The sequence below is a fragment of the Neomonachus schauinslandi genome, chromosome 2 (assembly GCF_002201575.2).
Source record: "Neomonachus schauinslandi chromosome 2, ASM220157v2, whole genome shotgun sequence".
Classification (NCBI taxonomy): domain Eukaryota; kingdom Metazoa; phylum Chordata; class Mammalia; order Carnivora; family Phocidae; genus Neomonachus; species Neomonachus schauinslandi.
Window position 1 is genome coordinate 101,517,851 of NC_058404.1, and position 15,432 is coordinate 101,533,282.

Genomic DNA, 15,432 nt, shown 5'->3' on the forward strand with positions numbered 1-15,432 from the left:
CCAGCACTGATTATTTTCTGCACTTAGGCAACAGAATTCTTCCAGCAGGAAATGCTTACAGTGTTATGAAGACAAAGTGTTGTTTTTGCAGCTTGTATAACTACCAGTTTTTGTTTCTTGATTGATGTTTCTGTGGATGTGAACAAACCACACAGCTTTAAGACAATTTACTGATTATGATTTTTTTGAAGCAATGAGTTATACTGAGGTGTTACTGCAGAGGTGGCTACTGTTTTCTTCAAACATTGAAATAGTCTCTCTTTTTTCTGATCAATGGAGAAATGGTCATCCTGTGTTGCATCAAATCTTATAGAACAGTCTGAACTGAGGAGTAACATGAGGAAATTTCGTCTAAAAAAATTGTATTAAAAGGAGAGCTTTATATGGAAACAGACATGAATTTAATACTTCTGGATGCTATAATAAAATATTTCATTAGTCTCTCAGGAATGGAAGCAGATGGATATTTAACTGACACTCTGCCTAGAAACCAGGGACTGAACATTTTATTAATTTTATCAGTTGCATGGTACCAACTTGAATGGAAACCAAAGACTGAAGTTTTTATTCATTTTATCTATTCTCTTTGAGGGGAAAAAGATTAACTGTAACTGTTCCTTATCTGAATTTCTGATATCTGAAATGGAAACTTTTCTAGTCTGTGTAGCCTTTAAACAGTCTCTCTTCTTTATTTTAGTTGGTGACGTGATTTTTTGCCCATCAAATCAATTATTTATTTAAAGGAAAAAATTCAAATCCTTCATGTCTTTTTTTTTTTTTTTAAGTAGGATTTTTGGAAGCCTGGAAATTCTGCTGTGCTAGGTATTACTTGAGACACGTATAGTATCTCGGGCCATATTGAAATGGGGAACTCTGTTTTCCTCAAGTGTGCCAAATTAGACTATCATCGGTTAACTATTTATTTATTTATTTATTTATTTATTTATTTATTTATTTGTCAGAGAGCACAAGCAGGGAGAATGGCAGGCAGAGGGAAAGAGAGAAGCAGACTCCCCACTGAGCAGGGAGCCTGATGCTGCCTCGATCCCAGGACCCAGGGATCATGACCTGACCGAAGGCAGATGCTTAACCGACTGAGCCACCCAGGAGTCCCCCGGTTAACCTTCTTAATGGGCTAAAATTTTAGTGAAAGCCATAGAAGTAGAACTGGGGTTTCTGAAAGTGAGATACTTTCCCAACAGATGGTCATTGATACCTTAACTGGAACCAAAGTGCTAGAAATAGAACTCCATTCAGAAGGTAACAGGGAATGTTGCCAAGTGACTTCCTTATCCCAGTCCATGGCACTATATAAATATGCTAATGAAATTAAAGATTCACAGATTATTTTTAGCAAGGTGTTAGTTCCACTGGCCTGGAAATTTTCTCTCTGGTATTGATACTCTGCAACCCCTGAGAATTCAATTACATATAATCAGACATTTCTCTCCTTCCAGTTCTGCAGGACATGATAACCTTCAGACAAACAAGGAAAAATACCTCCTCTCTCTGTTGGTACCTGTCCATTTCTTTACATTCACTAGAAACCAGTCATTCTCAAACACATGGAGCGTGTGTTTACATAGATTGTTGAGCCCTCTCTTCAGTTTCTAGGTGGGAACAACGGAAGTGGGGTCTGAGAACATACTTGTAATACACATCCGGGTGCTGTTGATGCTGCTGGCGATAGGACTACACTTTGAGAAGCTACGTCTCCAACAAGGCAAGGGAGAGTAGAAACTGAACAAGTTATTTTCATGTATAGTCAGTCTTCTATGTCAGATCGCCACTTTAGAAAAATTACCATTTAAACCAATTTTCACTACAGAAATGGTTCTGTTTTGGCTTTAAGGAAACTGTTGTTTATATAAGAGAGATGCCGCTCTTTTTGATCCTTTTGGTCTGTCAGCATTAGCATTTATCCAACATCTCTTAATACAAACCAGTAACAAATGTGCATACCATTTTCAGAGCTGTATCCAATGGGTGGGCGGTTTGCAGAAGGTACCGGCTGAGATTGTGAGTGTGGGCAAATCCTGCCTGGGTCTAACTCAGCAAGCCTTGCATCCATGTAGGAACAGCAGCTTCTACCCAGAAGGGACCCCTTTTTGTAATTCACAAAAACCCTAAACACTTTCCATTGAATTAAAGCAAACTCCTTGAGTTAAACATTAAACCTCTTGCTTTTAGAATGACTATCGGAAGCTCTCCATGCAATGCAAAGACTTTGTAGTGGGTGTGTTGGATCTTTGCCGAGACTCAGAAGAAGTAGAAGCTATTCTGAATGGAGATCTGGAATCCGCAGAGCCCCTAGAGCTACACAGGCATAAAGCTTCACTGAGCCGTGTCAAGCTTGCTATTAAATATGAAGTAAAAAAGGTGAGTGGCCCACTTTTATCCAGCGCCATACTGGAATAAACATGTAATATCAACTATGCCATAATCCCAGGAAAATTATTTAAATAATAAAGATGTTATTGATAAATATGGTAAAGTTGTGAGTCCAATATCTAGCTTCTGCCATCCTTTCCACTTCTTGTCTGCTGTGAGACCTTGGATAAATCATAAAACTTCTTCAAACTTCAGTTTCCTCATGTAAAAGGAGGATAATATCTCTTATCTATCTCAGAGAATACGATTTCAGTGGATTAAGATATGCAAAAGAACTTTGTGAACTGCTCATTACAATGCAATTAAAAATAAAATGTTACTTGTATACATTTTTGTAAATCACTGTTACAACTGTCGTATTAATCCTTGTGACAAGCCTATGTGATTATCCATTTCACCTATAAAATAGGTAAAATAGATGATGACATTTCTACTCTGAAAAGGAAACTGAGGTTTGCCAAGCTTAAATATGTCTAAGTCACAGAGCTGTGGATACCAGAAATAAAATTTGATTACTTTTTTATTCTGTTTATTGCAGATAAACTGTTAAGTGTATGTATTTGCTGCTTGTATGGGGCTTTTAAATAATTCTTGAAAACTGTAGTTATGATGTTTTACTGTAATAAAAATCTGTTAACTACAACCTAGCAGCGTTTATATGTTAGATAACTGATATTTTTTTATATTCTAAGAGAAAATGATAAGTCACCAAGAAGTAAGCTGTTTTCAGGAACAGATCTAGTTTCATGAACTAGTTACTCTCTGTAGAGCTGAATTTTCTCTCCTCCCTGCATGGTGCTTAAGAGGGCAGGGAGCCAGCTTGCAGGGGTTCAAGTCCTGAGTTAACCACGTGTTCCCTGTGTGGCCACGGGCAAGTCACCCAACCAGGCCAAGCCTCCATCTGCTCAGTTAGTGAAGTAAGGACCACAAACTGCTTTTTCAGTTGTTTATAAGATTATAAGAGCTAATACATGTAAAGTAATTAGCACAGGTCTAGTACATGGTGATTGTTCAACATGTACTAGCTGATAACATTTCTACATTATGAAAATTCATTCTCAAAATGATGACTCTCAAACAAGTTCAGCTTGTAGTCCTCAAACACAGATTTCACGTTCATTGAGTTGGCTCCAGTCCTCAGTAATAGACTACAGCCATTTTAGGCAGAAAGGAATTTAGTAAGGGATCTGAGGAGACTCACAGAATCATTAGGAGGGGTGGGGGAACAAGCACACCTAAGTCGTGCCTCCAGAAACCTTCCTCAGAACCAGGCCCAGATCGGAGACCTGCGCATATGCCCCTGGCCCGTGGAACGGAGGCAAGTGTAGGCACCCTAGCAGCAAGTGAGCATGAGGGAAACTTCCTCTCTTTCCTCTTCTCTCCTTGTGTGCGTGCACGTGTGCTCGCGTGCACCCCCCCCCACACAAATTCTGCCACAATCTAGAGAACTTTCACATATAGTATTCACAAGGTTTTAGCCAACTATTAATCACAGATCTCCCCTCAACTTAGTAAGACAGGCAAATGTGAAGATTCTTAGTAAATACTGATGTAAAATAACTTTTCAAGGAATTATCGTTTAAAAATAAATTGGCTCAACTGCCTTCCTCTCAGAGCATTCTTTTTTTTACTTAAGTTTTTATTTTTTAATTCCAGTTAGTTGACATACAGTGTAATGTTAGTTTCAGGCATACAATATAGTGATTCAACACTTCCATATAACCCCCGGTGCTCATCACAAGTGCCCTCCTTAATCCCCATCCTCTGTTTCCCCCTTCCTCCCCCCTGGTAACCATCAGTGTGTTCTCTATAGTTCAGAGTCTGTTTCTTGGTTTGCCTATCCCTCTCTCTTTTTTTTTCCCTTTGCTTGTTTGTTTTGTTTCTTAAATTCCACGTAGGAGTGAAATCATATGGTATTTGTCTTTCTCTAGAGCATTCTTGCTAGTTGAGGTGTTGCTATATTAAAGGAGATAAGATAATTTTGAATAAGATTAATATTAAACCATTTTTAGAAATCTGTCTGGACATTTATTCACAGATCTTGCAATTCACATCTCTTTTCTTTAGCACCTGAGAGGAGTGAATTGATTTCAGTTGTCTCCGGTTCGTTATCGTTACTTTGAGTGTCATTAGCAGAGGCAGCTCATCTGTAGATGTGCTTCTGTTGACCAAACTGTCCTGAGACCATGAATATCTTCCTGGCATGTTAATTTTAAATAAATTGATGTATAGCTTACAACGTATGAGGTGTCATTAATAATAAACTTGTTATCAGTCAACTAACTACCAGGAAACAACAAAATAATATATTTGAAACTGAAAGGAGATTTAGGGCTCTGCAGGTATTTCTGGGTTTGTTTGTTTTATGCTCTTTGATTTGGAAGCTTCATTCAATGTATATAAAAACTTTATCCTAGCATGCCCAAAAAACCCCAAAGACTTCCTTCATTCTTCACTCAACATTCACGTGTCTCCATCTAGCAAGGAGGAAAGATGCCCTATCCCTTCTGGTGCTTCCTTTCTCCTTCATCTCATTTCTAGTACCGAAGTGAAGCCACTTCTTGGCTTACAGTGATGCGTGAACCCTATCCCCAGTGCCACTGAGGTAGTCTACAGCTACATGCGAGGCATTGGGATTTCAAAATATATGTTATGGAATTTTTTCCTCCTGATAACATAATAAACTTATATTTATTCAAATCAACTCATAATTCCACCAAGGAAACCAGTTTTGTGTAACGGTAAGCTGTTACCCATAAGAGACTCAGGAAGTCTCTTCTGCCACGTGCCTAAGATGTACCCCCAGCTCTGTTTATGAGATGCCTAGCTTCTGTCTGGCCTCACAGTCCTCAGAGCTCAGGTCTTCCCTAGGAATCACACCGTGAGTTCTACTCAGGCCTTACAGAGCTCAGTGGCAATTAGTTAAGAAAATGAAAATATGAAAGACCTGAATAGGAGAGATCTGAACATGATTTTTTTTTTTTAAGAGAGCGAGAGAGAGAAAGAGAGCACACACCAGTGTGTGCACGTGGGGGAGGGTCAGAGAGAGAGGGAGAAAGAACCCTAAGCAAGCTCCGCGCCCAGCATGTGGGGCTTGATCTCATGACCCTGAGATCATCACCTGGGCCGAAATCAAGAGTCAGATGCCCAACTGACGGAGCCACCCAGGTGCCCTGATCTCTACGTGAATTTAATGTTTATGTGAGAAAGAATTTTCTAATACAAAAGTAGTCAAAGAAATAACAAAGCAAAAAGGTAAATAATCTGACAACATACAACTTAAAACTTCTGTACACAGAAAAATCATAAACAAAAAGGTAAAGGGCAATGTGAGAAAGGTATAATTTCTCAATTCTAACATACAAAAGATTGATATTCTTAATGTCCAAAGAGCTCAAACAAATTTTTAAGAAAAATTTCTAGAGCTCTGCAGAAAAATAAGCAAAGGGCTTGAATGGGCAACTCACAGAAAATTCAAATGGCTAACATATTTAAAATTGTCAAACCCTCTAGTACTAAAATAAATGCATCCTAATATGCAAATAACATTTCCTGTCTCTCAGATTTTTAAAGAATAAAAAATATTCTCAATGCTGTTGGTGTAATGGGCAATCTTATGCTCCTACTGAGGAACAAACAATAATGCGTTCTCTATCAGGGAGTGGATGTTTTAGATTATTCATCCCAGAATCATTTCTGAGGAGTCTCAAAGGTAAATAATAAAACTGGAAAGATAGTAAATATTATTACTGTTTGCAGAGTTACCCATGTTTTTCTACAAAAGAGAATGGGATAGAGTGAAAGTTGAAATTTGATTTTTTTTTGAAAGAGTACAAGAAGATTAAGTTTTAGGCAAAAACATCAATTATTTTCCAGTTAGAATAATCGATTATTTACTTCCCCCCAAAAGCTCTGAGTTTTAATTCTGCCTGTACCTCTGCCTTCTCTGCGACTTGAGGATGAACATCAATCCCTTCTTCCCCATAGAAATAATGAGAGCTTCACCTGCTTCTAGTAAGTAAGCTCTGTCTATTCTAAGAAAGTCCTTGACAAAGTTAAAAGATACCAGAAGTTGATAAATCATCGAATGTGGAAAACTGGGCTATTGAGAAAGAGGAGAGAATTTCCTGGGTTGTTCCTCTTTGTTCTCTTATTTCTTCCATGGTGAGATTAGATTTAACTATAGAAATATCAGCTAGAAAAGAGACATGCAGCAATATATGCACATAAAACTACCCATTGTGTATGAAGAAATTGTGCTTTCCCTAATTCCAAAAATTGAGCAATGCAATGTGAGTGGTAAATATACTGCAGAGACCTTGGGCAGGGTGCATGTGCTGGCCGGTGCGGTCCTGAGTCCTACAATTGGGCAGCCTCTTGGCCAGGTTCGTGCCCGGCACCAAGAAAGAACAGAACATTTTGAGCTCTGGGTTTGAAATCCAGCAAACTTATACAATGTAAATTTTCAGTTTATACTTCACAACTCAGAACTTTAAAAAGAAGTTGAATGGAGTAGCTTTTATTCATAGCAGTATTTTAAATGGTATGAGCTGTGCCTCCAGCCATGTCATTAAAAACAAACACAGGGGCGCCTGGGTGGCTCAGTCATGATCCCAGGGTCCTGGGATTGAGCCCTGCATCGGGCTTCCTGCTCAGCGGGAAGCCTGCTTCTCCCTCTCCCACTCCCCCTGCTTGTGTTCCCTCTCTCCCTGTGTCTCTGTCAAATAAATAAAATCTTTAAAACAAAACAAAACAAAACAAAAACAGTGTTCCTACCATGTTTTTGTACAACAGTAGTCCCGTGAAGATAGTTCTTGTAAGGGCTGATTTGATAAGACAGTGTAACGTGAATTTTTTTTAAGTTGAAAATTATCTCATTGTTTTCCGTTAACCTGTCCTGATCAGTGGTTCCGTTTACAATCTGTTAGTCATTTGGCAGGAAAAAAAAATGTTCTCAATGCTTTGGTAGTTTTGTTCCATTGAAAGGTTGAGATTTTCTTGTGGGTCAGGGATTCTCCTTTTAAATCAGAAAACCTCGAATAAGGGCATCATTTTTGTAATGATTTCAATTTGCTGGTCCACTGAAGTTAGGATGCAGCATACAAATTTATCCAACTGGCTATGACTGGTGTGGCAGCATAGGAAGTAGTAAACAATTTTAAGACATAAAGGTCACCGCCCTATTTTGAAGTCCTTGAAAAGAGCAAAACTCATCTCCCAGAGGGATTAACTTTTTCCCCTCACTTGTTACTATTGTATTGATTTTATTTTTTTTTTTTAATGTTCCTTGTGTGCTTGCATTAGAATTTTAAATTATTGGAGGAAAATATCTATTTGTGTTTTCTTCCTGTGAATTGGAAGGGATGAACAGATACCATACGCTGGTGTCTTACTATCTCAATTAAGAAGAGAGTAGAATTAACAGTATGGGAAATATCGATGTGAAGCCGAATTTTAAAGTGTAACAAGTAAGATGCAAACACCACAATTTGGGCTAATATTTAACATATATTAAGTGTTTGCACTGTATTGTACAAGTCACAATGGGTCGAAGATTGATCATTATATAATGCCATATGGAAAGCACTGATTTCCATCAAGTCTTTAAGGGCTGTGTAACCTATATACAATGTAACTAATGCCATAAAGCACATATTTAAGTTTGAAGATGATCTGGAAGAGGAGGAGCAAGAAGAGGGAGCCATACTGCAACATTAATATTTCTGTTCTCAAGAGTTTAAAACCTAAGAAAGAAAGGCTGGACACTCACAAAAGCGAAATTTATCCAACAATTCTATATGGACCCATGTCCACCTGTCTCTGAACTTTATGGGGATTTTCTGTCTTGTAGAAAACCTTGGCCTATAAAAAAGTGCATGTTGACTTCCCAAGTGGTAATCTGATTCGAGGACATTATCTATTCCACCTGTAGATTTCTCTGAATGCACTATTCCCCATCCTCAGTTGAGCCTAGTTGGAGTCACAGGATGGCTTTTTATTTTCATCTGTCCAACCTCTCACAATGCAGACCCTCCAAACAGCAGGACATTCAGACCAACATTCAAACTAGTACTATTGTAAATGTTGATTATTTATCTTGGCAAGCATAAGGAGACTGTCTCCATTTTTTTTAAAGAATTATTTATTTATTTGAGGGAGAGAATGTGAGCGAGTGAGCAAGCCTGGAGGTGGGGAAGGGGCAGAGGGAGAGAGATAATCTCAAGCAGACTTAACACTGAGCGTGGAGCCCAATGTGGGGCTGGATCCCATGACGACCCCGATATCATGACCTGAGCCTAAATCAAGAGTTGGACGTTTAACCCACTGAGCCACCCAGGTGCCCCTCCATTTTTTCTTTCACATTTATTGAGAGTGTGCCCTAGAACAGGACCTGCTTATCACTTAATGCATACTGATGCTTCCATTTTCACTTTATTCTACCAAATACCTAACACAGTGCCTGACTCACAGGAAGAGCTTACATTTTGAAGAGTGAATGAATAAATGAATAAATGTCATTTAGGAACTCCGAGGGGATGAGGATTTTTAACACAGAAGGAGGGATAAAGCAGGAAGGAGATGATCCACTAAGGTATAGAGGCAGAAGTGGAAGTTTGGCAAAGTTCTCAACAAGAACCCTACCTAGAAAGTTGTCACCAAGACCCCAGGGCTTTCAGCCTTGATCGTATTTTATCATGAGTTCAAATAATGACTGTATTGATCGAAAATTGGAGGAGTGACCGGATCTTGAATCTGGAAAGGAGATCTAATATAGACCTAGCTGCTAGCAGTGACCAGTAAGTGAGCTCTAGGACCTGGGATTTTTAGAATTGAATTGAAAGACACTTATAAAATATGCTTTTTCACACTGAACTCGTTAAGTGAGAAAAGATAGCATCTTCTTTGTAGTACTTTAAATCTCCCAAATCCTCCCAGTCTGTATTATTGAAATAAATTCAGTTAAGTACTTCAGATCTATTATTTGTAAACTCATCCTTACCACGTCTACCAGGACAAGACCCCCTTGTGCCCAGGGGGCACACCCGTCACCAAAGTGGCTATCAACGGACTTCCCAGAGGGCAGGTACACACAGGGGCAAAAGTAGGGACTTGGGAGAAATTGTGTCTCTACTGCCTACCTTGGGGGGTGAGGTTTTATTTTTTAATTTTATTATTATTTTTTAATTAGAAGAGCTAATGAGAAACGACACACCAGTGAGTAGAAACCTGTTCATTTCCTTGTAGGCGTGTAATTGATAAATAGCCAGATAACTTGAGGAATTGCCTAGAGTTGCTAACAATCATTAGGATCATTAACTAGAATTTGATTAAAGATGAACCCTTCATGGGTGGAGACTGTGGCTGTTTTCCTTGCCTCTAAGAGTTTGCAAAAAACATTTCACGAGTACTTCCTAACAGGTTCATTGTTATTTTTTTATTTTGTTTTTTAGAAGATAGTGATACCTTGATTTTTGTGTTGCTAAATACACTTTAAAAAATATGTTGGTACTCATAGTTGATTTGTGAATGACCCTGAATAATTTCTAAGCTTAGGCAAAGTGTACCTGGTCATTCAAAGATAGGCATATCCAGTCACAAATGGGCACCTGTTGATGTAGGGGCCTTTTCACATGAGCCTGACTACGGATACATTCTGCTACCTGAATAAGGACAGGCCTTTAGTGAAATACCGGTCCCTCTGAATAGATCCTGGCAGATGACTTAGTGAAACCAGATGGCAAAATAAAATGGCAGGGCTGAAATAAATATAATTTGCTCAGTTTTTCCTGGTTAGAACTGTCGTTACAAAAGAACTGTTGGAGATACATGTTTGTGGTTTTTGACCTGTGAGAGAAACAGCAACAAAAAGGACAGATTACTGAAATGGGAAGGCAGGGACATTTGATGCCAGTTCCTGGAGGCAGTGCAAGTGTGGACCAAGCATAATTCTTGCCAGTTTCATTGGCTTTTTGCAGATCTTTGCAGATTTGCAGTGGTAGTACATACGTATACATAGGGCATGTCGTGTATATATTTTTCATACATGTAGCATTTTAGGAATTGCTTATGAAACTTGACACATTTTTCTTTAAGCTGTAGTCTACAATAAACCAAATGACTATTCTTTTCCATTTTGGACCAAAAGCAAGTAAGCGGGCAGACAGCAGGATAGGACACATTTTCACAAAGGACAGCATATGTCACCTAGATTCTGGAGAGGAATTTGTGAATTACAGAGAATTTCAGTCAGAAAGAACTGTAATTAAGGACAACATCAATTTTACCCTCTTGTTGCCAACTTTAATTCTACTAGTTCTGAAGCAATTTTGGGAAATGGAGGGAAGGTAAAGGAAAATATTACCAGAAACTTCTAGTGCCTATATTCCAGAAAAGTACACATTAATATCCTTAGGATACACGTGCATTCAGTAGTTGAAGTGTCCCTAATGGCACAGTAGTAACCTTCGTCTCTTTCTGCCGACAGTTTGTGGCTCACCCCAACTGTCAGCAGCAGCTCTTGACAATCTGGTATGAGAACCTCTCAGGCCTGCGGGAACAGACCATAGCTATCAAGTGTCTGGTTGTGCTGGTTGTGGCCTTGGGCCTTCCGTTTCTCGCCATCGGTTACTGGATTGCACCGTGCAGCAGGGTACGTGTTTTTCCTCATCCATTTCCTCTGGGGTTGGTGTACCATGTGCTTTGGGGATGAAAAAAGAAAAGCTCCCTCCTTAAGGCTCTTATCAGTTTTATCCTGAATGGTAATTGACTCCAGAACACAAATGCTACTTTTTTAATGACTGGATCAATTCAAATAAGGGATGAAAAAGGATCTGGTACTAGTGGGGTAGTTCACATTTGAAGGTGTATAATACTTATTAGGCTTTTAAGACAAAATCCCCATGGTAGTCAAGAGGAAAAGCTGCCTGAGTGAGGTAGCACTTTTTTTTTTTTAATTTTATTTTATTATGTTAATCACCATACATTACATCATTAGTTTTTGATGCAGTGTTCCATGATTCATTGTTTGCATATAACACCCAGGGCTCCGTGCAATACATGCCCTCCTTAATACCCATCACCGGGCTCACCCATCCCCCCACCCCTGTCCCTCTAAAACCCTCAGTTTGTTTCTCAGAGTCCCAAGTCTCTCATGGTTCGTCTCCCCCTCCGATTCCCCCCCCTTCACTTTTCCCTTCCTACTATATTTTTCTTTTTTTTAACATATAATGTATTATTTGTTTCAGAGGTACAGGTCTGTGATTCATCAGTCTTACACAATTCACAGCGCTCACCATAGCACATACCCTCCCCAGTGTCTATCACCCAGCCACCCCATCCTTCCCACCCCCCACCACTCCAGCAACCCTCAGTTTGTTTCCTGAGATTAAGAATTCCTCATGTCAGTGAGATCATATGATACATGTCTTTCTCTGATTGACTTATTTCACTCAGCATAATACCCTCCAGTTCCATCCACGTCGTTGCAAATGGCAAGATTTCATGGGGTTTTTTTGATGGCTGCATAATATTCCATTGTATATATATATGTACCACATCTTCTTTATCCATTCGTCTGTTGATGGACCTCTTGTCTCTTTCCATAGTTTGGCTATTATGGACATTGCTGCTATAAACATTGGGGTGCACGTACCCCTTCGGATCACTATATTTGTATCTTTGGGGTAAATATGAGGTAGCAATTTTGCTGATTCTATTGACAGCTTAATAAACAGAGAGCCAACTGAGTTGGCCTGTGTGAGGAGAACAACCCTACGGCAGTGGTACCAAGAAACAGTGAACCTGAGAACTGGAAGGGCAACTCGTTGGAACCTGTCAAGAATCTGAGGTTGAGTGTATTAAGTACGGTCACGAATAGTGGTTTGTCGTTCGACAGTTAATTTGAAGAATTCAAGAGAGTGCATGCCAGGTTTCCCCAGCCCTTTATTTCTTCAGAAGATTCTAAAAAAGGTAGAATTTGGATTTGGGGGCTTCAGATTTTTTAGATTATTTATCTCTTTAATTTTTCTTGACTCGTTTTTTCACTACCTCCATCCCTCTCTCAACTTTACCAGTATAGACTCAATTTAATTGTGCCTCAGAGATCCTCTGAACAAGATATAGGAAGGAATACTAGTCACGCTAACAGAATGTGTATTAGGTTAATAAAGGGCACCACCAGAGAGAAGAAGCCATTGTGAGATCCTTTAATCCTGTTTTTATATTCCACAATCTGGTTTCGTTTAAATCAGAGGCAGTTTCAGGAAAAATGAGTCAAGGCCACTTACAAACGATTCTGGAAATCTGTCAGCTCTCTGGCTCAATCGTCTTTCTGGCAGAGTGAGGCCCGCTCTCATATACATGTGAGGCTATTCATCCGTCTCACTTCATTGTTGAGCTGCCCGTGCAACTGAAGGCAGAAAGTTTGTCATTGTGATCAGTTTTGATGACTCAACTAAGTTCCTTTCTTATGTATCATGGGAAAGTACCTTAGGATTCCTCCAATATATAAACCCTGAGGACTAAAATCTCTAAGTGATGAGCCAAAATCACTTCCCATGCATATAATTTCCCTTTCTGAGGGAAATGACTTGGAAAGGTCAGATTTCTAAGTGTTCATCTTTGGGGACAGCTTAATCAGTTAAAACATTGAAGTCCACTACTTTTAACTCTTCATTTATAAAAGTGCAGCTCTTATAAATGGTGTGTGGTGAACTCTCTGTCTGGCGGAGAGGGTTAAAGGAGGGAATTGAGTCATTTTTTTTTAAGATTGTATTTATTTATTTATTTGACAGAGAGACACAGCAAGAGAGGGAACACAAGCAGGGGGAGTGGGAGAGGGAGAAGCAGGCTTCCCGCTGAGCAGGGAGCCCGATGCGGGGCTCAATCCCAGGACCCTGAGATCATGACCTGAGCTAAAGGCAGACGCTTAACGACTGAGCCACTCAGGCACCCCTGAATTGAGTCATTTCTGGAGCCCACATTTATACCTGCCATATACCACCTAGCCTGTGGCAAAAAGTACATAGCAAGAGCTCCCCACATATATCCCATTTTTAAGACAGGCATGCTGCTTTATTTTCATGTTATTTAAAGTTAAAAGATCAGCCTTGATGAGAAACAGACTTGGCAGCTCCCAAGAAATCACTGTGTGCTACAGATGAGCTCCCCCAAATGTGTCTCTTTGCAGCTGCAGAACAGCACAGTGATGTGTAAATGTGTTGTTTATTTTTCTATGTCTAATATGGAAAATGTGACATTTGTGTGTCTGCATTCATGTTCAACTCCAGAAATGCTTAACATTCTTTGGTTATTTGTTGACATCAAATTAAGGTTCCGGACATACAAAAACATTTGTTTGAAGTTGCAGTCTCTCAAATGTGAACCTTGGTACTTTTTAAGGTCACAGACTGAGTTTGAAAGTTGGTTCTGAGTATGTAGACTAGAGAGCTTATTTGATAAATCTACCAAATGTACCTAATTCTTGGGCTACAGAGGCCCTTGGGACAGGCAGAATTGTTTTTCATTTCTACTAGAACATGGGGCTTTTAAGGACATTATATCACATGGAATTTTAAAGGAGTTACCTTAAAATAATTATGCACTGAACTCTAGAGATGCTTTGGTACTATTTATATGATTTTCCAAACTCAGGGCTGACTTAATTAAGTTAACCTACTTAGAGGTTTTACTTATTGTATATCTCCTTCTTCTTATTGAGGTAATAACACATAAAATATTTACTTGATTCTAGTATCTTCTTCCTTTTTTTTTCACAGCATACAAAGTGCAGCTTGATTTCAGAATATTTAGAAGTGAGAATGAAAATTTATTTCTCCAATAGTAAGGTTTTTAACCTTCAGAGTCCTTGTTAGGTCCTACAAACCCATCATAACACTTCAGTTATAAATGAATGGGTCTCCAAACTCATAACATTTCAGTTATAAAGCAATAAAGAATACACACTACAGATTTGGAGTTTCTCTTCCTAGACTCTCAAAACCTAGATGTTGATTGCGTAGTATTTCATGTAAAAATAAGAATAACCAGCATATGCCTTGTGATTTTCAGAAAGGCATCTGTGTAGGCAGTCGATCCTAAGACAAATTAGGTATTTAGAAACAATGAAGTTTGAAGACTTCTTAAATTATTCTTGGAGGAAGCATCCTCTAAAAGGAGTAGTTTTCATAATGTATAGCTCTTCACAAACAGAAGCAGAATTTTGAAAGTCTTCTGTTTCATTTATTTTTTTTTAATCCTGTATAATCATTTTCAAAAGCGGAAGCCAAGTTTTCCAAAGTAAAAGTTTCTCTTCTTTGTCTGTTTGTTTGTTGTCCTACAGCTGGGGAAAATTCTACGAAGCCCTTTTATGAAGTTTGTAGCACATGCTGCTTCTTTCATCATCTTCCTGGGCCTGCTTGTGTTCAACGCCTCAGACAGATTTGAAGGCATCACCACGCTGCCCAATATCACTGTTATTGACTATCCCAAGCAGATCTTCAGGGTGAAAACCACCCAGTTCACGTGGACTGAGATGCTAATTATGGTCTGGGTTCTTGGTGAGCTTACTATTTTAAATATTCTAATTTCTACCAAAAAATAGTGTCTATGTAATGATTATCTTTTTTATCTAAAATGTTATCGTGCGTTATATGGTGACAACATTATCATTGTAAGATAAGCAGAAGAGCAAAATAATTGAATAATTTGGCAGCTTGATAATACTGAAAGGTATCCCTTAACACTAAATAAAAATTTTTATGAGTAACAAGAGCCTAGTTATAAATACACCACGTTTCTAACTTTAATTATTGAGAAATGTAAATTTAAAAAAATGTGACTCACCATGATGATCAAATTCATTGAAATACTTGTGAAATAAATGGGTAGCCGTTAACTGATGATTAAAGAACATTTTTTGTTTTCATTTCAGAGGTTTTTTTTATGAGAGTTTCCGTTTTCAGAATGCTTGTTACTTCACCTTACAATAGTGCATTTTTTTGCTTTTTAAAATTTTTATTAGCAAAGTGTAGTTGACATGCA

The 15,432-nt window shown here is 38.7% G+C and overlaps 1 protein-coding gene across 4 annotated transcripts in view; it reads left to right on the top strand.

Moving 5' to 3' along the window:
* Positions 1–15,432, top strand: part of TRPC3 (transient receptor potential cation channel subfamily C member 3) — a 71,661-nt gene that overhangs the window by 24,605 nt on the left and 31,624 nt on the right. For all 4 annotated transcript variants that reach the window (XM_021681482.1, XM_044912632.1, XM_021681484.2 and 1 more), the window contains 3 exons: positions 2,191–2,379; positions 10,877–11,041; positions 14,732–14,948. In XM_021681482.1, the coding sequence (XP_021537157.1) occupies positions 2,191–2,379; positions 10,877–11,041; positions 14,732–14,948 (571 nt within the window). The remainder of the gene's footprint in view (positions 1–2,190; positions 2,380–10,876; positions 11,042–14,731; positions 14,949–15,432) is intronic.